This window comes from Panthera uncia, chromosome A2 (genome assembly GCF_023721935.1).
Source record: "Panthera uncia isolate 11264 chromosome A2, Puncia_PCG_1.0, whole genome shotgun sequence".
NCBI lineage: Eukaryota > Metazoa > Chordata > Mammalia > Carnivora > Felidae > Panthera > Panthera uncia.
Genome location: NC_064816.1, coordinates 110919435 through 110946273, shown reverse-complemented (window position 1 = coordinate 110946273; position 26839 = coordinate 110919435). Strand labels below are relative to the sequence as shown.

The 26839-nt window shown below is 40.7% G+C and overlaps 1 protein-coding gene across 2 annotated transcripts; it reads right to left on the bottom strand.

The window, feature by feature from the left end:
- GPNMB (glycoprotein nmb) lies at positions 1-26183 on the bottom strand. 2 transcript variants are annotated; one of them, XM_049642897.1, is made up of 11 exons: positions 25888-26181; positions 17793-17945; positions 16765-16908; positions 14218-14382; positions 11855-12013; positions 11240-11551; positions 7653-7751; positions 6782-6884; positions 5260-5474; positions 1819-1912; positions 1-1373 (listed from the first exon to the last, which is right to left on the bottom strand). In XM_049642897.1, exons 1-11 carry the CDS (start codon positions 25958-25960, stop codon positions 1220-1222), a joined length of 1671 nt encoding a protein of 556 aa, XP_049498854.1. In that variant the 5' UTR covers positions 25961-26181; the 3' UTR covers positions 1-1219. The 2 variants fall into 2 exon arrangements, with proteins under 2 accessions (XP_049498854.1, XP_049498855.1); XM_049642898.1 differs by lacking the exons at positions 1-1373; positions 1819-1912 and adding an exon at positions 3981-4706 and having other exon boundaries at positions 25888-26183.
- Positions 26184-26839: the final 656 nt, after the last annotated feature.

Below are 26839 nucleotides of genomic sequence, written 5' to 3'. Positions count from 1 at the left end.
TTATTTCTTTTCACACTTTATTTTTCAGGAAGGAGAGAAAAAGAATGCCTTGTCTGACATATGGTAGTTTTAGTTACAAATGGAGGTAAAACCCTTACTGATCAAGTTACTATATCATTTAAATAGGAAAACCAATAGGAAAAGCATGGGCCTCCTTTTTGGAAAATCATAATGTATAATTTCAAATACATGCACCAGAGTGTACAGAAATCCAGATATATACACAAGAATGTAAACACTCTGAGTGCAGGGCCGGGTACCTAGCAACATGCCTGATACACAGAAAGTGCTAAATAAATTTCCATGGAATAAATGGGTGAATACCATTCCTTTTTTTTTTTTTTTAACTTTTTTAAAATGTTTATTTATTTTTGAGACAGAAACAGAGCATGAGTGGGGGAGGGGCAGAGAGAGAGAGAGAGGGAGACACAGAAGCTGAAGCAGCCTCCAGGCTCTGAGCTGTTGGCACAGAGCCTGACGTGGGGCTCGAACCCATGAACCGTGAGATCATGACCTGAGCCAAAGTCGGACACTTAACCGACTGAGCCACCCAGGTACCCCTTGGGTGAATACCATTCCTTTACACACCTGGGCAAGGTAGGTTGTCACAAAAATATTCACACCTATTTATGAGATTAGTATATACACATTTTTTAGTATAAGAAGCATGTTTGGCTTGTTACTGTTTTGCTGGGAGCTCATGCATGTTCATTGAAGTAGAATTCAGTTAGGTTGGAACATGATCTTAAGGACAGGAATACATTGGAGTTATGCATTTGGTTATACGGATAGCTAGAAAGTGTCCAGCCTCTCCTTCCAGTGAACCTAGGCAAGACTCTAATGAATAGTATCTTCTCCCCCTATTCTTTGGAGTGTATCTATCCCACTAATCACCTAACACATTATAACTGAAACATACATCATAATGAAAAAAAAGCACTGCTAACTGGTTTTATCAGTTCTGTAACATGGCTGAGGTTGTGCGCAGTATAATTCCTCTCTACTTCTCTAAAATGTCATTTAGCCCATAAAAAACAAACAAACAAACAAACAAACAAACAAGACAAAACAAAACCCCAAAAAACCTTTGGACCTCCCTAAGCCACAATATATATTCTAATAATAATTTTTAGGGAAAAAAGTTAATAGTCATCGATTCTGGCACAGCTCACATAAATGGCACTGGAGTAAGCTGTTGGTCAGAAATAAAGCTGAAGAGTTAAAGAATTCCCGGTTGGTGACTGAGCAGTGGATCTTTTTCCTGGTTTCCAGGGCGGAACATGGCCTTTGCACGGTTGAGGGAAACACTGAGGCCATTGCCTTTGACTACGATCCCAGTACTGTTTTCTATCAGTTTGTATCCCTTGCGTTTTCTGAAAACAACATGTTAGACAGATTAAAAATAGATCTCCAGCTGGAACTGTTACTTTCTACAATCTTACATGCCAAGTGTAAAAGGGTTAATTCCATTTAACCGAATCCACAGCTTTTAAAACACTGATGTCTTATGAAAGTATAGTTATTTTCCCTTCTTCATGCAAGAAATATGCCTGCCTACTATAATTTGCGATTATATGTTAAACATTAAGCTGACACAATTTTGTAGTTACTCATGTCTGGTAGCATTTTGAGGATTAAAAATAAACCATAGAAAAATTAATAATCTAGTTTGGTATTCATCATTCAATGGAAGATTTTCCTCGCCTACACAGAATGTTTAAAAGCAAAAAATAGGGAAAATGGCCCATTTATGCAGAAATATGCAGAAGTTTTGACAGTATACTATGGGAACTTAAAGTGTTAAAAGCAGCAACTTACTTGTACACCAAAAGGGTGATCGCAGTGACGAATATGGCCAAGCAGCCAACGGAGACCAGGGCACCATTTGCCATTCTTAAAGGGGAAGCTGGGTCTTAAAACAGAAGCAAGACAGTATTAGTGACATCTTCCACCTAGAGGACATGCTACTCATAATGCAATTAAATAAATGAGGAAAGTGGCTATCAGAAGATACGTGGCTCCCTCTGGGCTTTCAGTAATCTTTTCCATTAAATAATACATAGTCTTTGGGTCAGGTTATCTTCCATTTAGAGAATGAGTTAGCATGTCTGGAACACCGTGTTAAAGGGCTCCGAAGAGAGATGTCATGTCCTGGAGACACCTGCTCAGGTCTCAGCTGACCCTGCAGCACCCACAAGGTGAAGGGCTCCATGCCCCTCCTGGCCACTCCTCTGGCCTCATCTCCCACCACCTCCCTTCCAGCGGTTCTAAAAATCCTGGGAGTTGCCTATCCTCCCCGTGCTCTTACAAATCCCCATGCCCTCTGCTAAGACTGTCCTTCCCCTGGCTCCTCTCAAGTGTTCACCCCTCAGGGTGCCTTCCAGACATTCATGAGGGCACTGGGTCACGACACCTGGCTGTGTCACTCCTCTACCTGCCTCTCTTCCTCTGCCTCGATCACATTGTGTTGCAATTACTGCTTTACCCATGTTTCTCTCCCACTAGATTACAAGAGCCACACAACAGGGGTTATGTACTCTCTGTATTCCTGGAAACTGGCAAATTAACTAGTCTCATCACTACCACTAAAGTATGATTGGGGTTTATCTATTTTTCTTCCATCTCCTCAGCCACCACTGCAGTCCCAGCCACCAGCCTTCTCCCCAAGAGGACCTCTTGTGTACCTGCTTCCACTTTTACCTTCCAGGGATCCTTGCTTCACTCAGCAGTCAGAATGATCTTTAAAAGCATCAATCAGATCACGCTTCAAACTTGCCGGTGGCTACCCTCACACACAGAATAAGACCCAAGCCCTACCACTGGTCTACAATGATCTAAATGGGCTGCCCACTCTTGAAATTCAGGTTTCAGTTCAAAGGAGGCCCTTCACCAAGCAGATGCTGCTGGGTGGGCAGGACTTTCCCTGACCTCCAATCTAGAGAGCTGACCTTGACCCCTTTCTCTCCCATACTTATTACTCTCCATGTCCCCACCTGGTTTTATTTTCTTCACAGTGTCTTCTTCTTCTTCTTCTTTTTTTTTAATGTTTATTTATTTTTGAGAGAGAGAGAGAGAGAGAGAGAGAGAGAGAGAGAGAGAGAGAATGGGGGAGGGGCCGAGACACAGGGGAACAGAGGATCCGAAGCAGGTCAGCACAGAGCCCAATGCTGGCCTTGATCTCATAAACTGTGAAATCATGACCCGAGCTGAAGTCAGATGCTTAACCAACTGAGCCACCCAGGCACCCCTCTTCACAATGTCATCTTATTTGTTGGCTCTTTCTGCCCACAAAAACGGGAATCTTCTTCATCTGATCCCTCACTTGTCTGGAACTGTGTATCTCCTGTCTAGATCTCTGTTGGACACAGAGTAGATGCTCAATGAATATTTGTTGAAAGAATTGCAGGTGCTTCACAAATGTTCATGGGATCAATGAATAAAAGTCATTTCTGCTCAAAGTATATGGGTTTGCCTTTGAACAAGGATATTTCTGAAATTCCAACTTTGAAACCCAAGCCATCAAGTTACAATCCCCACTGGATTAAAGGCTCTCTTTCTGAGCTTCCTTTATTTAGATTTTGAAAATGGCTCAGGTCACCTAAAGTTATCACTCACTGCAAGGAGAATTAAAGGAAAGCAAACATCTAAACATCTAATCCAGATAAGAGAACAGGGGTTTGCTAGCACTGAGGAAGCTTCATAGAATAGGTTATGACCCTAAAACGTTGTTCTAAAAAAACCCCACAGCAGCACAAGAGGAGTAACTGTGGCATCTCCTGGAGGCAATAGTTTTGAAGACAGGGGCTCACTAGGGTCCAGGGCCTCCAGCATGCCTCCTTCTTCCCTGCCCTCCCCGCTCTCCACCCCGGTCCCAGTGCATCTTGTCCTGGAGGAAGCAGGGTACCTTTGTATCCTTGTTTTTTTTTTTAAATCTATACTTTAGATCTCACCAACTGTAAGCTCTCATACAAATAATTATATGTATGACTACTTAAGCTCTTCTTTCAAGGAAGTTAAAGCTGCCTTTTATATGGTTAATGAGCAAATATATATTTCAGTACATTTTACCTTATGAGATAGGCTCCAGATCCAAAGGAGTTGTTTTGTTTGTTTGTCTGGTTTTTTGTTTTTGTTTGTAAGAGAGAGCGAACGAGCACGTGTGAGGTGTGGGGAGGGGCAAAGGGAGAGAGAGAGAATCCCAAGCAGACTCAACGCCCAGCATGGAGCCTGATGCGGTGCTCAATCCCACAACACTGGGATATGACCTGAGCCAAAACCAAGAGTTGGACGCTCAACCAACTGAACCAGCCAGGCGCCCCCCACTAAAGGAGTTCTTTGTGAGTTAGTCATTAGATTGTACCTGGCAAGATTCAAATTAAGGAGCAAAGTAAGTGCTGTAATGTGTACACAATTTAATCTCTCTTTCCATTCCACCACAAAGCATTTCTTCTAGGAGATAAAGCAGTATCTTTTAACAAAGTCGATTACAAGTGAAATTCAGTTGGGCTCACCAGGTGGAGTTCTAATTTGTGATTGGGGAAAATTAGAAGCCACCAGTAAATGAACATCTCTCAAAGAAATCCTTTAGTCCACTCTGCTACCATTTTAGCTCTCCAGGCAGTAGGGGGCAGAGAGGAGAGGAGATTTGCTGGTGAACGTGTGAGGACTACTTAGGTTGGTTTGTCACTGTCACGCTGTAATGCTTGCTAGAATTTGGGAAGGGAAAGAGGAGACATATGGCAAGTTAGAAAGGAGCCAGGAGTCCACTTGGTTTCTCATTTTTCTTCTTGGCTTCATGTCTTTGCCGAGGTGGATTCTAATGAAAACATGACACAAGTCTCCCCCTTTTATAGTTTAATTGAAGAACATTGTTATTTTTTGATGTTGGGCTTTACACTTTTCCCTTGAAACATAAATCTCTTTGAACATGCAGTGATCGTATCCCATTATTACTGGTCCATGATCACAGCTGATTTTTTTCATCAAACGATTTTCCTTTGTTCATTATTTCATTGGGTCTCTCTCTCGTTCTCTCTCTCTCTCTCTCTCTCTCTCTCTCTCTCTCTCTCTCTCTCATCCCTGCCCTAAGTAGATTTGCTGTTGGACTTTAATGCCAGTTCTGAAATCCACATTAACGATAGTTCAATGATTTTTGCACTGAATATCAAACAGTGACAACAAAGACTTGAATGGCTTTATTATGAGACACACACTGTACCTGCAGTATGAAATGTTCATACAACATAAAACAAAACTTACCTCTTGCAGGGACAGAGACGAGGGTGCTCGTAAGGGCCAAACTGGTATCATCACCCAGGGTGAGGTTCACACAGTATGTCCCAGACCCAGTGAAGGCTCTTCTCACGGTCAGCAAGCACATACCAGCCACGTCCACATCCACAGGGTCGCACACTGTGCTGTGGGCGAGCTGGCAGGTCGGGTCAGAAACTATGGTACAGACCTCTGTGGGGATTCTGAGGGTACAAATGGCACCAAGGGAGAGAGATGTCATATCAGTTTAGAAGGGACAATCACAATCATTACGCATCTATAAAACTGAATTTCACTTTATTATTTTATTCTTGCATACAATATAAGAATATCAAACTATATGATGTCAAATTGTCACATATAATTTATTCCTAAAAAGCCTGGGTGTGAGCTACTCCTTCCCCTGTATCCTCAGAAAGGTGTGGCCCTGGGGGTGGAGGAGAAAGAAATCATGACCCCCAAGGCAAGGGGCTGTTGGAAACTGTGTGAAGTCTAAGTCATTCTTCCACATCTGAGCTTCCTAGAATGCCTGCAGATACAGACAGCTTAGGTGTTTGGCAAATATATTATTAAATGCCAGAGCTGGCCCTGCCTGGGTCCCTGCAGAGGTACAACAGTGACAGCAACAGGAACTATTTATGCAGTATTTACTACGTGCAAGGCACAGAGCTGCAGATGTGTGACATGACCTTGCCTATTCCTTTCAATGACCTGATAAAGAAAGTAAGATTAGCCTAGTGTAGCAGGTGACAAACCAGCTCAGGAAGGGGAGAGACTGGCCCCGGGTCACACAAGCAGAGGTGGATCTGGGACTTGAATAAGTGAGGTTTGACAACCATGAGACAAAGTGGCCATGCATTACTGTCTTAGCCACTGTGTCACCCATGAGTGGCCTTCCCGGAAGCAGAGACCAAGCTCTGATGCTGGGGCTAGTGAGGCATGGGTGGCATGGAGGACAAGCACTCTTCTCAGCTGGCTTCATTCCTCCGTTAGGTTTTTCCCAATTTTCTGCCATCCTCATCCCTCCCCTCTCCCAAGCTTCTTATCTGTCCCTTCTTATTAATTATCACTAGGACATGGCCATTCCACACTGGTTTCCCCACCACTCAGAGGGGCCTCAGGGACCTAAGAGCTGGGTTCCGAGCCAGGTCCCAGCCTATGAACCATGCTCTGCAGGTACCCACCATCTTGGGGCACTGTGTGCCACAGTGGGCCCATCTGTAAAATGAGGAGACTCGGGATTGGGTAAGGATTCAATATGAAAACAGATATAAGATGTTAAGAACACAGTTAAGTATTCAATCAATCATTATTATTCAATTTCATCAACAGTTAAAGGTAATGAGCATTGCTTAACTCGAGCAAAACTGTGCACGTCAGAGCGCCTCATACGGCCCTTCCTTGTCGTGGCTGACTGATAAATCAGGAATCTAAATCAGCTTGGAAGGGGAGACGGCGTTAAGGCCTTTGCTCAGGCCTTGACCCGCTCCTCTGGCTGACATGTACTCACGTTCCTTGGCAGGTCACGACAAAATCCATCAGGGAGTTGTCAGGCTGTGGCACGGGCATCAGAACATCTGTCATCCGGACGATGTTAACCTCTAGAATTCCCTCTAACAAAACAGCCCCCAGAGAAAAACAAATCAAAATACAACAGATGCCAAACCAAACTGTTACCTAATAAACCAGAAAGCCACACAAAATGGAGGAGACACAGCCTTCTCCCCGTACCAGAAGCACACCAGACCTAGGAATCTACCCCATAGCTTGAACTGAACTGAACTGAACTGTTCTTCGTTCCAACCCAGCTCTTCATTTCTGGAGTCTGTGGATGTGTCAGAAGGCAGCACTCCTTCTGGGCAAGAATTTCAGAAAAAGCTACCTCCTGGGAAGATGTAGTGCTCAGGCTCAGGCCTTGGCCACCTTCTCTCAGCCCCACGTGCACAACTTGGGCTTCAGCCCCCACCTGTCTTCTCTGTGGGGTACCTGTGGGCAGTGCCCATGGTGCACAGCCATCTCTGGTGGCCCTTTCTTACACACGAGAAGTTTGACTTTGTGAAATCAGCTAGAGGAACAAAGTGGATGTTTGGAAACTTGCTACTGCCCTTTCTTCAAAGCACCTTCATTCAAATTTCTGGACTCCACAGTGTGGGGATCAGGCTCCTTAGCATGTGGGCCTTATGCTGGGCTCATTTCCACCAGAATGTCTAAGGAAGGCCAGGGACACAGGTGGGAATCTAGACACTAGTAGAGTCTTTGCCTGGGCACATGTGATGTCACCTTGAACAGAGTGGGTGCCCCTGCCCCCATCTCTCCAGACTCAGCAGAGCAGGAGGGTGGCCCAAGGTAGATTCTAACATCCTTCCCCCTGCTGCTCTTACCTACAATTGTGATGGTGGCTTTAAAGTAACCGTATCTGTAAATCTGGCACATTTCATCTGGACTCTCCCTCAGCTCCAGAGGGTTGTCATTAGCTGATGCTGGAGATTGGAATAAGATTTTAGATTAGTTGCTGAGAATGTAAAAGACGTACATAATTCATAATAACCAAAAATATAAACAGGTACATGACAACCAAAAATTTAAACATCTACCTGCCCTTTAGAAAAACATCAAGAGTTCTATACTATCAAATCACTGCAGAAATTTGAACCATGTAATGGTTCATGTAGATGTGAAAGCTTTGAGGCATTATAATTATTAATTTATATAAGTAAACCAAATCCTGTATCTTCTTGAAACACAGGAATCAAATGAAAGGTAGAAGCCATATTAAAATGTGTGATACAGCAATCATGATTAAATCAAGCAGGCCGTAATTGATAAAAGCACAGTTTAATTTTTGAGGCAGGTGTTCTGGGCTCGACTTCAGGTCTCTTGGTTTTGGCTGTTTGAGACCATGGGCACATCATTTAACTTGTCCTTACTTCAATTTCCTCATCTATAAAATAGGAACAACACCTCCTGATCCACTGAGGTTGAACTATGCTTGCCATATAGGAAGTCCTTAATAAATATGTTTCCTTGTCCCAAGCTGTGTCTCCATACATCTATTTAGATGTAGATATGCTATAACATATATAGATACATAATTACAGATGGGAAGTTTGGTGCAAAAGAGATTAAGAAGCAAGCAACAAAGAGAAAGGTAGTTCTTTTCCTGTTTGGGTGTTTCATAGCTCCAAAGCTTACATTCTAAAAGTCTTGTAGCAATTGATGGGCTGAGGTGTGGGGAAGGAAAGGAATGAACACCAGACACTTTGAAAATAACCCAGGGGCACCTGTGTGGCTCAATCAGTTAAGCAGGTGACTCTTGATTTCGGCTCACATCATGATTTCACAGTCGTGAGATTGAGCCCTGAATTGGGCTCTGTGCTGTGTGTGCAGCCTGCCTGGGATTCTCTCTCCCTCTCTCTCTGCCCCATCCCCTGCTTGTGCACACACACACTCTCTCAAAAAAAATAAATAAACATTGAAAAAAGAAAATGACTTGTCGAACATGATTAAGGCAAAGAATTTAATGCTCTATTAGTCGCAATTTTAAAAGCTCTAATTATGGTGTTGGTATTCCTTTACTAAAATAAAAAGACTGGAAGGAAAATAGGATAATGAAAATTTCAAAAGGCATGAAAGTGAACCTAGTTGGGGGGTGGGAAGGGCATCAGAACTTCAGACGAGTTGCACCCTAACGTAGTGACATGTAGGTATGAAGCTGGTTGGGAGATTTCTCGAGGGCTCCTCTGAGCCTTTAGTGGGTAGATGGATGTGCCCTGTGACTCTCCTTTGTTCAGAGGGCCTTCTCTGAGTGATTCCCAGAGCTTCTCTGGAAACAACTGCTGCATGGCACACACTTTGGAAAAGAGACACAGCAAGAGATTTCTTTTGTGTTGGGTATTAAAGATGGCTGGACCCCTTAACAGGCAGAAATTATCAAGTTAGAACATGGAATCATGACCCTGCCATCTTTTAAAATAAAACTTCTTTTAAAAAACGCCCAAATGACAAAAGTTAAGGATTCTACCTTTGGTAGAATGCTTGTAAAAACGCATATGGAATTTTGTAGACATATCTATAAGGTCAAGTCTATATCCATGTATCTGTAAAATCAAGGCATAATTAAAGGACCAATTAGATAAAGCCAGGCTTTATAGTGAAGCTTCCCTTTACTATAAAATGTAACTAACTCATAAGGTTACTACCTTATATCTAGTGATCCAACCTATGGAAATAATAACAAAAATTTGAAATACCCTTTCAGTGACTTAAAACATATTTTTTTTTTTTATAAATACTGTATGATATAAATATATTCTAAGAAAAACAGCTTAATAAAAATGCAACTTAAAAAAATGAATGTTAAATAAACTAACATTACATCCTTTACCATTTAGGAATTTCTGGACAGTTCTAAAATTACAGGCATCTACAATTTATTTTGAATTTTATACCTGGTCTCCTTACTTATAAAGAAGATCGTCAATAATTATAGAAAAAGATATTCTTACAGAAATACCAGAATGAAGCTATATGATTAGATTTGTTCAGTGCAGTTATATTTGTAACTGGAATTAGGATTAACCTAATCAAGTGTCAATAAGAGAATGGTTAAATAAATTATACATTTATACACCCTATGTACTTACATACTGTATTTATACCTACAACGAAATACTATGTAGCCATTGAATAAAGTGAATTATATTTATATGAACTGACAAGGGAACGAGATCTATGATGTTTGTTAAGTGCAGAAAAGCAAATTACAGAACCATATATATAGCATGAGCTCATTTACATAAAAATCAAACCAACAACACCTATGTATATTTATAGAATATGTTCGTGATGCATAGAGAAAGATCTGGAAAGAAACGCTCTCAACTATTAACAAGGGTTAATGCTTGGGAGGAGAATGTGAATAGGGACTTTCACTTTTATTCTAGACTTCTCTATCGCTTGAATTTTTATTAAGGAGCATGCATTAATTTTGTAATTTAAAACGTTTCAAAGAAGAATGAATCAAAATCAGTAATGACTTGTATTGTCTTGATTTAGGTAGGCCAGAGACTTAACAAGATTTCATTTTATTAATAACACACTATTATAACGCTTATTATTTGGTTAAAAAAAAAAAAGAATTGCAACAAGTCTAGACGCCGTGATGGAGTATTTCCTCTGGGCTTGGGGATGGCGCCCTCTTGTGACCAGTGAGGGGGATGCCAGTCTATTACCATTCCCCTGATAAAGTTATGCTAAGATGTAATAATGTAGGGTAGGATGGGGCATCAGATGCAAGCTAACACTTTCCAAAGTAGACTCTTAACAACTTCCTGAATGTCCTTATATACTATCAGTAGAGCGTGGGATTTAATTAATTATGCCTTATATCCAGAACAATTTTTATGTCTGGAGTCTGTCCAGCTTGCTCACTGAGAAATACTCTCAAGGTACATTCTTTCTTGGGCCATTTGGAAACTACTTTCAAGCATGGCTGTGTTTCATGGGACACTAGGTGGATGTGGGCAGGGCAGGGAGGAGATTGGAAGTGGGGATGGCCTGAATGTTTATAAGGGGACAAGGTGTCCTCTCATAGCTAGAAAAAATGGGAGAGTAACAGAAATGTGATGGGCCAGACCGGGAAAGCATCTCTACACATAACGAGGACCAGTACAAATTAGGAAGTTCAAAGAACTGCACACAAGTCATGAAATTCTACTTGCAAAATGACTTTAAACATGCTCTCCTGTTTTCTCTATTCTAACAGCTTAAAATGGTGATAAAGCAGTTAAAGAATAACAGGTACAGAATGGCATCACTGCAGAATTTCTACACAATCCTTTAAGCTAGTGATGTAATTATGTAACCTATGTTCTTGTGTGTGTGTGTGTGTGTGTGTGTGTGTGTGTGTGTTTCTTAGGTGTTAAGGAACCCCCCTCCCCCCACTCAAAGATCACCTGGAAACACTTACGTAGAAAAGAGGTGGGTTTTGGAGGTTTGGGTGAAGGTGAAGGACAGGGTCCAGGCACCGCAGCTTGCACAGTGAGGTTAAGGTTAAAGGTTCCATTGAGCACATATGTATGATTCAAAGTTGGATTGTTGGAAACAAACAGACCAGTATTATCCCCGAAGTTCCACTTGTAGTAAATGGCCGACTCATTGAGGAAGTGACTGGGGTCATGAATCAGGACAGTGAACATAATGGGGAGGTCCCTGAGGAAGGTTTCATCAGATAAATTTCGATCATTCTTCTGGTACATAGTCACAAACACAGGAATGTGATCTAAAAAATATACCCAAAAATAGAAAGAACACATGATTGCTTGATTTTAAGTGGATGACTTCAATAATGTTTTCAGGTTAAAAAATTAAAATTAGGGATAATTCAGCATCATTTTCCCTTTTCCTACACAAGTTTTCCCAAGTTATTCTGGAAACATAGATGGGGTACAATATAATAGATAAGTCTGGGAAGGAACCTATATGAATCACAACCTAACCCAGAACACTTGGCTCTAACTCTTTCTTAACGAACTAGTCACCAGAACTAAGTGCTTCACCATCAGTTAGAGTTCACACGACTCACCTGTTACCACGTACACATCTTTCACTTTTGCAATAGGAACATATGCCCGTCGGTGTCTTCTATAAACAGTTACTTCCATAAGTTGAGGGCCAAGTGGCACATTGGCTGTGTTTACAGAAACTCTTGCTGAACCCCGTCCTAATTTCTGGAAATACTGACCTTTGAAAAGATGGAAATTTTTAGTTATTGGCACATTACATGATCATTTTAGGAAGTTGTTGTTTCTTAACGACTTGTGACTGCCACTTAGAGAGTGCTCTGGAAAAAGAAAAACAGGATGGGGATGTGGTCCTAACTGGTTCAGAAAGGAAGATAGTGCTTATTTCATGTAAAACCTTCTATAACAAACCCACAACTAAATAAATATAATTGTATGTAGTTGGTCAAAATGAAAAGAGCTGTTTGGTGGGATAATACAGTTAGTCCTTAGTTTACAAAGAAAAAAGTTTTTATAAGTGATCAGGCACTTGAAATACATATGTTTCCCATAGAAAAGTGTCCAAGGGAGTTAAAACAAATTATCCAAAAATCTACCTTATTGTTGTAACAATATTACTATTTCAGCTCTATTATTGAGCCGCTTTTTTTTTTTTTAGGGGACTAGACTCTTCCACTTTCTAATAGTATTCATGTATAAAAATGCAGTCAGTAAGTGATTAAAAAGAGTATAAAAAATAATGCAGTGGTTCTATAAACACATTCCTAGGACACTCCTGACTCACTCTTTTTCTTTCTCCAGCCCTCACGTAAATCTAACTACCACTGGCTAGCTAGTGAAGGTAATTTCTGTCCTTCAGGATTCAGGGATGTTTTTCTAATCCCATTGAGGCACCCAGCATAGATGTGTGATTGGAACAACAGAGATGGTAAGATGGATGCTTGTGGGGATGACTAAGGACCATATTTGTCACATGGTCAAAGGTATCAGAAAAATACACTAATCTTCTCAGGGAGATGTGATGTGGGATCCCCTTTATCTTGAAATGCAGGGGTAGTTCTGTTGGAGGTTGTAGGGGAAGAAGGTATCTCTTGGGGAGTTAGTTATACATGAGGAAAATGTTAGCCTGGGCACTGAAAGACCACAGAAGCACTTGGTAGTTGAAGGAGATTACCAGTTAACTCAGAGGCATCAGAATATGGAAATTCAAAAGTCTTGTTAGAAAAATGGCAATTTCTGGGCTGAGAGCTGATTTTTAATAAAGACATCCTAACTAGCTAAATTAATGGATGTTAACTGGGCTAAGAAGAGAATGGAGTGTTAGTGAGCATACACGACTCCATGCAAATGGTAAAGTCAAAGAAATGATGACATTTGGTGAGTTGACTGCCAGGGCCGTGAAGACAGTGAAACAAAGCCAGCCTTCAATCCCCTGATTTAACTAGATGGGCATAATATTTGATCTATATTTTGTACTTCATTAAACTGATGTGCATTGTTAATATTTGTTTTGATTTATAAATGAGTTAATTGGACAAAGAAACTTTCTCTAATTTATGAAGACAAAACATTTAGAAATTTAGAGCCTGTAGGATTGGTAGCAGTCTTTGTACGTCAGAGCAAGGTGGGACCTGGTGATGTTTTTAACTAAGAACTTAGCGGTTTTGCTAATTATAACCTAAATTTGCTCCTCCTAAAAACAATCATTTCAACAATAATAAAACAAAAGTGGATAACATTTGTGCTTAAAAAAAAAAAGAAGGTAGACTATGTCAAAGAAGAATAGTAGTTAGATTATGTTATTTTTACACAATGGAATATTATGCAGTCGTTAAAATAATGTACATAATTTTAATAATAGCCAAATGCTCATGATACTCAACAAAAATGTGTATACAGTATAATCTTAAGAAATACTAGCAAAAAAAAAAAACCCACCATTGTGTTAACAGTGGTAACATCTGGTGTTAATTATATACTTTGCATTTTTCATTTGTACTTTTCTGTATTTTCCAAATTTCCTATAAAGAGCATAAGTTTCCTTCTTAAAAATTCTCTTGACAAAAAAAAAAAAAAAAGAAAAAATCAAATGCCCATCTGTGTGCCATTCAAAGAAATACTAATATTTTTTCATATTGCTGTTTTAGACAGAAATAAATTGAGTAGTTTTATTTTAAAAAAGAAAGCTGAATTCGTTTTTTTTCCATCTTTCAATTCTATAGTGTCCCAAAGATTTGCTAAGGCTAAAGAAGATTTTATTTTTATTCCATACCCTCCACCCCAGCTAAGAAAAGTTAACAAAGTAACTGTTGTGAAACTCTTAGTGTTAGAATTCTTGATTATGGAATAAGAAAAGAAAAAAAAAAAAGGAAATTTTAAAGGGAAAGTAAAGAAGCAGATAAGGGAGTTTTGTAAAAAGTCCCACCAAGTGTGTGAAAGACGTAGACAAAATTCCATCTCTTCCATCCGGGGTGGTGAGGGAAAGGCTTTCCGTCAGGGAACACGTTATGATGGCCTGGGCTGTTGCCATTTCCCGAGTCAACCTCCTCCGTCCAGTTGTAAACATACTGGTCAGAAGATGGACCAGTATCTAAACAGAGAAAGACACAAGCCGGGCTTGTCATGTGGGCTCAGAATGCTCAATGCTCATCACTGAATTAAACATCTTTTCCTATTTTTCATAAATATAAATACAGTTGGACAACTAAAACCCTAAAATTCAGAATTCATCTGGTGATGCATATGTATGCCTGTTTCCTGCAGATAGGTTACATTTCAGTAAAAGTTTCATCTAAATCAATTATTTAGAAAGGTTCAATCTAGAGATATCACAATATATTTATTTTTAATATTGGTTCTCTGAATCACAACTGTATTCAAACCAAACGGAAGGATGCTTTCTTTATCTTTTTATGTTGGTACTGCTTTCTGTAGCTTCTTCTTTTTTTCTTTCCTGAGTCATTTGGCATCAAATGACTCTCTACTTTTAAAGATTTTGGCATGCTTCTCCTAAAAATAAGGACATTCTCCTACATAACCTCAGTATCATTAAACTCCTACTAAAGTCTAATCAAGGGTCACATACAACATGTGGCTATTTTGTCTCTTCAAATGATCAGAAAAAAAAAATAGAAGTAAATATGGAAAAAAGTTACAATTGTTGAGTCTAGGTAGAAGGTATTTGTGTACTCAGTATACCCTGATTTCAACTTTTTTGTATATATGATATATTTCTTCTTTTCTTTTTAAAAGTAAGCTCTATACCCAATGCGGGGCTTGAACTCAGGATCAAATTTGCATGCTCTACTGACTGAACCAGGCAGGTGTCCCAACATATTTCATTTTAAACAGGTTATGGTAAATATCTTTTCACCTAGAATAGTTTCCTCACCCTCTTGGTTTTTTATGTCACTGACGTTTTTGAAGAAACTTTTTATTTATTAATCTATTATTGTTTTTTAATTCTTAAATTGTCCCAAATAGCTAGTGAGAGTCCCTTCAAGCTAGCTCCTGTGTCCTTGTGATGTGTCTCCATTGGTCCTTGAGCATTTCTGCACTTTGGGGCAGGCTCACCTGGTACTTTCCCTGTCCTCGACCTGGAATTAGTATTTTCCTCAAAGATCCCTAGTTCCTTTAAAAAAATTTTTTTTTTTAACATCTCTTCATTTTTTTTGAGAGACAGAGCACAAGCGAGAGTGGGGCAGACAGAGAGGGAGACACAGAATCTGAAGCTGAGCTGTGGGCACAGAGCCTGATGCGAGGCTTAAACTCATGGACCCTGTGATCATGACCTGAGCCGAAGTCGGACACTTAATCGACTGACCCACCCAGGCGCCCCATCCCCTAGTTCTTTTTCATGGTAATAGATATTATATAAACATTTTCATAAGTCACTGAGACTCCTTTATATAAAAATGCTCAGAGAGATAGATTGTCATTTGAAATATTCATATAAATCAGCTTTTTTAGAAAAGAGAAAAATTACTACAAAATATTAAGCACTTAACAGTTTAAAAATATCAAACCCTTTTTGTATAGAATCTAATGTACAATTCCTAATAGGAAGATGATAAATAATAAGGAATGAACACACTGACAATCTATTAGAAGTTGTAAGTAATAAAATCAGATCATGGGGCGCCTGGGTGGCTCAGTCAGTTAAGCGTCCAACTCTTGGTTTTGGTTCAGGTCATGATCCCAGGGTTGTGGGATTGAGTCCTGCAACCGGCTCCATGCTGTCAGCACAGAGCCTGCTTGGAATTCTCTCTCTCCTTCTGTCCCTCTCCCCTACCCCTGCACTCACACAAGCTCCCTCTTTCTAAATAAATAAATAAATAAATAAATAAATAAATAAATAAATCAGATCATAAGTGCATTTAACAGTCTTGTCAATGATCAAAGAGTCTCAGTAATTAGCTCAGAGTTTTTGAGACTGTGCAGTTCTCAAGATAATTTCCCTTGATGCATTTGTGTTCATTTGTGCTCTTTAACATGTACAAAGAGCTCACCTGCTTTAAGAGCAAAGCAAAACCAAAATATACACATCTGAGCATTTGTGTTAGCCACACATTTGCATAAGTGATACTTGTGAGCAGAAATTAATCTCATCAGTAAACATCTGTCAAACTGGCTATTCTCTGAGTAGCCAAAAGAATTCCAAGTAATCAAACCAAAATCTGAGAATCAACAATGTATTTTCTGGCTAATCAACTAGACACTAAGAGAAGGCTGAGCGTGATAATGTAACTTTTGAAGAAAGTTCCAGGAGGCAGAAAGCCATTAGTTTGTTTGCTCAAGTGGGTTTGGCTAATGTTGATGTGGGAACCCCTCCCTGTTACCCAATTTGAGTAGGGGGTGACATGAGATAATAGCATCTTGCACGTACAGAGGTACCTGTGAGCCTTTAGGTTTATGAGGTAGGTCTCCAATAGGAGAACTAGCCTGTTCCTGTGGCATGAGTAACATTCCTTACCATTTCTGCAGTTCTTCTCATAAACTATGTTGCCACTGACATCTTCCGTTTGGCATCTGGGGAATACCAGGTTTACCACAAACGTTATAGTAGAGCCCACAAGTGCTGGTGAATCACTGGTCAGAATCGCCTGCACGTGGCCACCTAGGACATAAAAAAGTGCAGCTTAATGATCAAGCACCTTTTTCCTTTCACTGATAAGTAAACAAAGAAGAGTTAAATCCACTAATAAGGACCAGAGCATCCTTATGCCTTGATTTTATTGTATTTTATTTTATTGTAATTTATTTTATTTTATTTTATATTTGTCCTTTTTTTTTTTAAATAAGGACCACACCCAGTGTGGGGCTTGAACTTGTGACCTTGTGAACTTGTGACTCTTGTGATCAAGGGTCCTGAGCTCTACTGAGTCAGCAGGCACCCTCCCATTTTTATGCCTCTTTACGATCAATTATTTTCTGGATTCCTAACTTTTGCTTTCAGAGCACAACATTCTAGAAGACAAAAAAAAAAAAAAAAAAAAAAAGTCAAACCAATTAAAGAATTATCTAAGCATAGAAAGAACATTTACTTAAAATTAAAAAAAAACCTGTTTGATTATACAAAAACAAGTTTTAAAGGTTTGTATTTTTTAAACTCAGAAGGACTCATTCTTTCATGCAAATGGCAAGATACTCACTTTCTCATAAACCACACTTTTGAGATGGTCAAAACTACTCCAGAGTCTCTGATCTTCTGAAGAGGACCATTCCCATATTAGGTAAATAGATTTGAGGCTAAACCTGCTTGCTCTCCAAAATCTTCCAAGAACTACAAACTTACCAGTTTCTGAGGCAATTAAACTTTTTTGTGTGTGACTTAGAAAGTGATCATGTTCAGATAAAGATTGCTAAATTCAGGTTCCTCCCACTTACTAGAGTACTGTAGTTCATGGAAGCAACACAAGCCATGGGATCTCCAAGTCTACAATCTATGAGACTGACTTAGATAGGAAATGATAGTTGTTTGCCTTGAATCTTCTGATTTACCTTTCCAGGAGTTTTTCCACCTCGAGTCTCCCCTTTTCCACACTGGATACAGTTTTTCATTCCACTCATTTTCATCTGAAGACCAACCATTGAGTTGGTTGTACTCCCTCATATAACCAGAAGTTCTTTCATTGCTCAGCACATCATGAAATCCTATATCAATATTTGAAAAACAAATTATTTTGTCTATTTCATTCTTCATTTAGTACTTACCTTAAAATAAAACAATTTTTCATTTCATAAGCTTGGAAAGTAATACTTGATATTTCCAATATGTCAAACAAATAGAAGTTATTTTTGTATTAAAAAATTTTTTTAATATGTATTTTTGAGAGAGAGGGGGAGAGAGAGAGAGTGAGCAGGGAGGGGTAAAGAGAGAGGGGGACAGAGGATCTGAGGCAGTCTCTGAGCTGACAGCAGAGAGCCCTATGTGGGGCTCAAACTCATGAACTGTGAGATCGTGACCTGAGCCGAAGTTGGACGCTTAACCAACTGAGACACCCGAGCACTCCTGTTTTTTGTTTTTGTTTTTTAATTTCTACTGGAAATAGCTTAAATAAAACTAATCATATCCTCTTTCTGAAGTTTAAATGAGTAAAATTCAAAGGAAAATTTTTGAAAATTAGTATTTCTTAGCTATTATTTGGTTTCTCAGTACATAGTCTCTGAATATTGGATTTGATACAATATAATTAGGAAAACACTGCTGCCAATGATAAATGTTCTCTTGGCTAAAAGAATGCCAGGATGAGGAATGCCTCCAGGTTTTCAAGAGATGCATACTAGTACTGGAGAGCCCACTGTTGAGCGATCTAATTTTTTTACGGCTCAGTATATGGTCTGACTTGGTGAATGTTCCATATGTAATGTGTAATCTACAGTTGTTGGGGGTTTTGTTTTTTGTTTTTCATCTTTATTTTTCAGAGGGAGAGAGAACATGAGCAGGGGAGGAGCAGAGAGAGAAGAAGGCACAGAATTCAAAGCAGGCTCCAGGCTCTGAGCTGTCAGCACAGAGCCTGACATGGGGCTCGAACTCACAAACCGTGAGATCACGACCTGAACCGAAGTCTGATGCCCAAATGACTCAGCCACCCAGGTGCCCCTATGGTTGTTGGTTTTTAAATATCATTTACGTTAAGAGCTGGTTGACAATGCTTAAGCTTTTTAAAAAATGTTTATTTATTTATTTGACAGAGAGAGGAACCACACACAAGTGGGGGAGGGGCAGAGAGAGACACAGAAAATGTGAAACCGGCTCCAGGCCTGAGCCGTCAGCACACAGCCCGATGCGGGGCTCAAACCCAGAAACCATGGGAGCATGACCTGAGCCAAAGTCAGACGCTTAACCGAATGAGCACACAGGCACACTGATAATGCTTTTTGAGACTTCTATGTTCCTACTGATTTTCTGTCCACTTGTTATTTCAATTACTCAGAGAGGATTGTTGAAATCTTCAACTATAATTATGGGATTTGCCAATTTCTTCAGTTCTATCACTTTTTGCTTATTTATTATTTTTGAGAGAGAGAGAATGAGCAGAGAGAGAAGGGAGAATCTTAAGCAGGCTCAATGCCCAGCACAGAGCCTGATGCAGGGCTCGATCTCATGACCTGAGCCAAAATCAAGAGTCAGATGCTCAGCTGACTAAGCCACCGAGGCACCCCTGCTGAATGTATTCTGAAGCTTGGTTTAGAATTGTGCAGTCTTTTTCATGAATTGATCCTCTTACCAGTAGGAATTGCCCTTTATGTCTGGTAATATTCCTTGTCTGAAGAACTCTTTGATAGTAATGTTTAGTGATTAACTGGTACATCTTTCTCCATCCTTTTATTTTTTTATAAGATTTTTAAAAGTTTATTTTTGAGAGAGAGAAAGAGGGGAGGGGCAGAGAGAGAGAGGGAGAGAGAGAGAGAACCTCAAGCAGGCTCTGCATTGTCAGTGCAAAACCGATGCGGGGCTCGAACTCACACAACTGTGAGATCATGACCTGAGCTGAAGTCAGATGCTTAATCGACTGAGCCACCCAGGTGGCCCCTACCCTTTTATTTTTAACTGATTTATGTTTTTTTATTTGAAGTGGGTTTCTTATAGACAACATATTGGGTTTTTTTTTTAATCTTCAGCATGTTTAGGTCATTTTACATTTAATGTAATTATTGATATTGTGGGATTTAAATCTACCATCTTGTTCTTTTTCCATTTGTCCTATCTGTTCCTTGTTCCTTTTTTTTTATTATTATGAGGTTATTTTTTGAGTTTATCTCTTCTTCTGACTTATTAGCTATATCCTTTTGTGTGGTTGTTCCAGGCTTTACAAAATTCTAATTCTTTTGAAATTCTTTCTCATCTTGAGTTGGTCTTTTGGCCTTGCCTGACAATTCCAGGGTTCACGTGGTCTCTCCTTTCTTTGAGGATTGTAGCAGATTTGTTGGTTGCCTACCTACCAGCCATTCCAGCCTGCACCCCTGCTTGTCCTCCCCACCTTGTTACAGAGCTTCTATTCTAACAGTTCAAAATTCCAAAGGCTCACTTTCCTAGCTTTCTTTACAGTATGGGCAGGAGCAGGTGATTAGAACCTGGCCATTCAGAGCTAACAGGAAGTCTTCTGAGGGCTTCTGGGAAAGGTTTTCCTCCTTCATAATAAAATAAAAAATAAAATAAAATAAAATAAAATAAAATAAAATAAAATAAAATAAAACAAAACAAAACAAAACAGCCTCCATTTTTGTTCACATCAGAAGTGATCTGGGAGTTGGTAATATAATGTGAGGCCCAGAGCTGTGATAGCCATACTTAATCATGAGGGCACAGATCTGAAGCAGCCAATACACTGAGGATGCAAAAAGAGTTCTTGATGCTGTTGAGCTCTTTATCTATCTAGCCTTGCCTGCATCTGTACTGGTTGAGGTAACATATATCTTGCTCAAACCCTTTTAGTATTTTGTTATTCACAACCAAAAGCTTAATTGTCTATAACTCACAGCCAGCCCCTAATCATACACTGGCTTAAATTCTCCTCTCATCAATTCATACGGTCTTGTGTCATCTGGACTAGAAATCCCGTCTTCTCTTAAATACTGAAAGAGAACTTTCAGAAGGTGTGGTATTTGGTAGGTGCTAAGAGAAGCCATTTTGAATGGATGCCACTAACCTCTGTCTTTTATTTCTCCTTTTTGGTAGGTGGAGGGAACAGCCTGTTGTTTCCATCTTATAAGGGAGGCGGATGGAATGGAAAAGAATATTGAAATGAATACTGAACAATCCAGATGTCTCACAATGGGTGAATGTTATAAAACTTGGTTTCTAGTCTTGATTTTGTTACTAAACAGGCTGTGTAACCTCAGGCCAGGTCTTCTCAAGACCTCCAAATCAGAGAAAAAACAAGTAAGACAAAACCCAAATGTCTTGTGATTCTGTGAGATTGTTTTTATTTGGAAACAGATACTAGGTGAAGGCAGGTTTATCAATCAATGTTTATAAGTGGATATTCATTTGAATTGAGTCATGGAGTACTATAATACTCAATGTGGAAAGAATTAACATTAGTTCAAATCACTTCGGTTTATAGATGAAGAAATTCAGGCCTAGAGAAGTGACAGGATTCACTCAGGTCACCTTTCATGGAGTGGAAATGAAGATTCACATCTTTTGATTCCCAGGACCTATTTCTCTCAATGCTCCAAAGAGTCTTCTTCTTCCTCAGATCCAGAGAGAAAGCCAGTGTTTCCGGAAACATAATCAAAACATGGGTTTCTCCTCTGATTTTAAATGTCAGCAGTGAAGGAAAAATACAAACTTAAAAGAGTGACAGAGAATAGATACACAAGTCCATGGAACAGAATGGAGAATGTAGAAATAGACCAACTCAAATACACCCTACTGATTTTTGACAGAGATGCAAAAACAACCCAATGGAGTTTCGAAAGACAGCCTTTTCAATGAATGGTGCTCTGAAAAAGTGAAAAGCATAGGAGAAATTTTCAGTCTCTACACTAGGCAAGAATTCTTTGACTTGACATTAAAAACATGATCCATAAAAGAAAAAAAGAGATAAGTTAGGCCTCATTAAAATGAAAAACTTTTGCTCTGTGAAATATCATGTGAAGAAAATGAAAAGTCAAATTACAAACTAGGAGAGAATATTTGCAAACCACATTTCCAATAAAGGACCGATATCTAGAATATATAAAGAATTCCCCAAACTCAACATTAAAAAACAATCTAATTTAAAAATGGATAAAAGACCTGAACAAATATTACACTGAAGAGAATGTACAGATGACAGAAGAAACACATGAAACCATGTCCAGTATCATTAAACGGTAGGGAAATGTGCATTAAAAATACAATGGGATGTTACTATACACCTATCCAAATGACTAAATAAAAAATGGTAACATACCAAACGCAGGCATGGGTTAAAGACAGCAGATCACTCATACATTGCTGGTGGGAACATAAAATGGTACAGCCACTCTGGATAACAGTTTGGCAGTTCCTTGTAAAACTAAACATGCAACTAACATGCAACCAAGCAATTGTACTCTTAGGCATTTGTCTCAAAGAAATGGAAACTTATCATCACACAAAAACCTGTACGTGAATGTTCGTAGCAGCTTTCTTCATAGTGGCTCAAACTGGAACAATCCAGATGTCCCACAATGGGAGAATGTTTAAACTGTGGCATATCCTATACTGTGGACCACTACCCAGTGATAAAAAAGAGCTACTGACACATGCAACAGCTTCAGTAAATTATGTTGAGTAAAAAAACCCAATACCCTCACATTACATACTGTAATGATTCCCTTTATATAACATCTTTGAAGTAACAAAATTATAAAAATGGAGAATGAATTAGCAATTACCAGAGCAGGAGGTGGGGTAGGAAAGGGTTGTAGGTTTAAAAGGGTATGAAGGCCCCTTGTGGTGTTGGAATAGTTTGGTATTTTGACTGTATCAGTATCAATACCCTGCCTGTGACACTGTATAATCATTTTGCAAGATATTACCATTGGGATAAATGGGATAAAGTGTATAGGGGAATCTCTTTGCATTATTTCTTAAAACTGCATGTGACTTTACAAGGACCTCAAGAGGTGAAATTAAAAATAAGACACACTTGGGCACCTGGGTGGCTCAGATGGTTAAGCATCCGACTTCAACTCAGGTCATGATCTCATGGTTTGTGAGTTCAAGCCCCGCATTGGGCTCTGTGCTGACAGCTCAGAGTCTGGAGCCTGCTTCAGATGCTGTGTCTCCCTCTCCCTCTGCCCCTCTCCTGCTCTTGCTCTGTCTCTTTCAAAAATAAATAAACATTACAAAAAATTAAAAAAAAAATAAGACACTCGGGGCACCTGGGTGGCTCAGTCAGTTAAGTGTCCAACTTCGGCTCAGATCATGAACTCATGGTTTGTGAATTCAAGCCCTGCGTTGGGCTCTGTGCTGATAGCTCAGAACCTGGAGCCTGCTTCAGATTCTGTGTCTCCCTCTCTCTCTGCCCCTCCTCTGCTCACACTCTGTCTCTCAAAAATAAACATTAAAAAAAAAATTAAAATAAGACATACTTAACAGTAAGCAGGTTTTAAAAGAAAAAAAGAGGTGTGTGTGGGGGGGGGAGGGCAGGGCTAGAAGTGAAGGGAAATGGATCCCACACAGCACCCCTGTGGCTTTTCTGTCTCCACTCTAGAACCTCTGCTGTGTGTACCAGCAGACAGGTGGTGGCCAGGTTGGCTGTTAACTTTATTGATACCTACTCTTGCCTCCTTTTTACCAGGGGCAAGGAATCCCGTGGTGTTTGATACAATGGTAAATTCTACCCATCCTTATTTTTTTCTGGACAGAATATTTAGTCTAGGGCAAGGTGAAGACAGGAATGACAGGTTTTGTTACATTTTGCTTAATAAATTGGGACTCTTCTCAAACCCACAGCCAATATTTAAGATCAGGCTAATCTGTTTCACTGAGCAGAACAAATTAGCACTGATGGAAAGAAGGCTAGAATTAGGCACAGGTCTCCATTGACTGTCAACTTCTCTGTCCCTCTATCTCCTACGACTGCAGACTCTAAGGAATTCTGTCCTGGGAGCTACATTGAGGTAATACAATTGCTACCTTGTAGGACTCCTACCCCAAGCACCTTCTGTTAGCTAATGTCACAAGAACCCCATTACCCAATTTTTCAAATGAGGGAATGAAAGCTCAATGGTGCTAAGTCACTTGTGGCCCAGTCCCACAGCTGATAGGGAACCCAAGTCTGTCCAACAGCAGGAAGGACCATGGTTGGCTTGAGCTTTCTTCCTCTTAATTGCTGTATAGCCTGGGGCAAGTTACTTGCCTTCTTTGTGGCTAGGCTCCATGTCTAGGAAACACGATCATCACAGTGCCAGCCTCCCAGCCTCGGCACCCTGTGAAATCCTTGGTCTGGACTCCCTCATCAACGACAGGGTGCCTCTTCCCCGACGCTGTCACAAGAGATGGCAGGGCTGGTGTCTCTGGGGACCAGCACAGCCCAAGCCTGAGAGCTCAGCCACTAGGAAAATGGACTGTGCCTCTGGCCACTCTGTTCCTGCCCCTCACCCTCACCTGGGGGGCCCTGTGGCCCCCAGCAGCCCCTTCTCAGCCTCACCCCTTCCTGAGCCTTTCCAGTCTTGGGGAACCTCGCCTGCACTCCACGGGTACCAGCAGCTCCCCCTCTTCCTCTCTCTAGACTCAGCATTCCTGCTGGGATCCCACCCTGCAAGGACAACCTAATTAAAGGACTTTTCCCTCCACAAGGAGGAAGGGGAGAGAAAAGAGGGTTTGTGTGGGCGCCTAGCCCATGTGTCCAGGATCCTGCTCACACACAAGTGGGCCCAGCAGGTGCAAAAACCTGGGCTCTTGGTTCCCACACCTGTGGAATAGGGAGAGGACCATCTGCTCCTCGGTGGTGGTTGTGGGGATGAGTACTTGAGTGATGTAAGTGCAATAGCTGCAGAGTGGCTACACACGGGCACTAGGTAGACACTGGCCCCTTCCCTATGCCTACCATCTTCCCCCCACCCTGTAAACCCCATGGAATGGTCTGACACAATCAGGATCCCTGGACTTTTAAAGTGTGTTTTTTTTTTTTTTTAATGTTTATTTTTGAGAGAGAGTTCGCTCGTGAGCGCAAGTGCGGGAGGGGTAGCGAGAGAGGGAGACACAGAATCAGAAGCAGGCTCCAGGGTCTGAGCTGTCAAGCAGAGACACCCAGGTGCCTAAGGACCCCCGGACTGTTCATCACTGAATGTCCCTATTCTGTTGCAGTGAGGTGGGGTGGACCTTCTGGGAGACCTTCCCTCTCCCACTGCACACTACCTGCAGGAGCGTGGGGGGCCACCACAGCCACCTATCCCCTGGACAGACAAGTGGGCCACACACAAGTGCAGGGAACTGAAACCCTGGCTTTGCATTCCAATTACAAGAGGAGCTTTTTAAGCAAGGAGGCTCTAAGCCCATCTCCAAAGATTCTGGTTTCATCGATCCGAGCCTCTCAGCATGGTTAGAAAATCTCCAACCTCTAACGTGGGACTAGAGTTGAGACCCAGGGCTTCGGCTCTTCTCTTAGTAACCTCACTCGAAAAGGAGCTCCTGCAGGTCTGTGAAAAAATCTCAACAAGACTAGCAACGGCTTCTGGGCTGGGATGATTAGTGAGCAGATCTAGATTTTAGGCCTCATTTCATTTGAGCTGACTACGCTACTGGATAGAAACTAGACCAAATTTCGTGGGAGCCATTGCTTTGTTCTCAGGCCAGAGACTGTTCCCCTCACACCTCCACGCTCCCTGATCCCTGAGTGTGGCAAGAGGAGGTGGCCAGTGCAATGGAAAAAAAAGCTCCTTAAGAGAGGGTCTGCGTGGCTATTACTTTCCAAGAGCCGGAAGCAAAAGCTGGAGCTGGAGACATTTTGCTGTGGTTTCAACATTCCCAAGTGTTTCCAGAAGACATGAATGAGCACGAAAGTTTCCTGAGGAGATTCAGGAAGTCCCCTTCTGGCTTAGGTAACAATACTTCAGGCAATCCATCCTTTTAGTTGACAAAGAACGGGTTAAACACAGAAACTCAGTTACTCACGTTTGGCAGCATCAAGAGGCAATCTTGCAGCCAGCAGCAGCAGCAACCCCAGGAAACAGGAGAAACATTCCATGCTGAATTCTCACAGACCCAGGCAATCAAGGTTTAACTTTTAACTCCCTTGGCTCCACCCGCTAAGAACAACAGTGCTCTTCTGGCCTCTGCTGCGCCCCACTCCTTATTTTAATTAAATACAGGGTGCCTCAGGGCAGATCATGTGATGGTATTAAGCAGTCTTGCCTGATCTGGTCTCTGGAGTTCAAGCTCTTACAACTCATGTGCTTCTGACTCACTCACTCTTAGCATCTATTCTCTCTTTTCAGATGTGCACCGTTTCAATGTTGTGATTCCACGTTTCTAGTTAAACAGACTTCCTTTCCTATGGACCCTACTTTAATATCCTTCATCAAACAAAATTTCAATCTCCAACCTCATTATCAACTTGATGCGGTTCCTTTACTGAGTCATTCACCCACAGCGCACGTGGCCATGTCACAATTGCGCTTCTTTAGCTGTGCTTCAGATGACCAGCTCTTCCCAGTGCTTGTACATTCCCTTCCCAAGAGGGGACACAAGTGGGGGAGTTATCTCTTCCATCACTTGAAATTGGGGATGACATATATGGATAATAGCATATGTTGCACCAGAAGGTGCTGAAAACAGCTGCACAGGCTGCCAGTTGCTGAGAAATGTACTTATGAGCCCATTTTAGGAGATCTGTGCAATTCCATACAGTGTTTGGAACAACCTGCATTATTTCTGGTAACTGCTCTCCAAGCGTTCCTGTGTCATACCACGCAAGGCCAACTGCATAAAACATACTGTGTATTTCATGTTACAGAGAACAGGCACTGAGTGAAAAAACACTCTTGCCTGGAACACGAGTTTTACATAAGCAAATCGTGTTTGGTTATAGAGTGTGCAGAAAATGTGGCAACATGAACACTTGACT

What these genes read in the sequence shown, in the direction of transcription:
- GPNMB (XM_049642897.1), bottom strand. Translation starts at nt 25,960, where the DNA reads ATGGAATGTTTCTCCTGTTTCCTGGGGTTGCTGCTGCTGCTGGCTGCA. An exon ending in GCCTCTTGATGCTGCCAAAC is followed by an intron (nt 17,946 to 25,887) that starts GTGAGTAACTGA and finishes ATATTGATATAG; the next exon opens with GATTTCATGATGTGCTGAGC. An exon ending in AGCCACCATCACAATTGTAG is followed by an intron (nt 6,885 to 7,652) that starts GTAAGAGCAGCA and finishes CTGTTTTGTTAG; the next exon opens with AGGGAATTCTAGAGGTTAAC.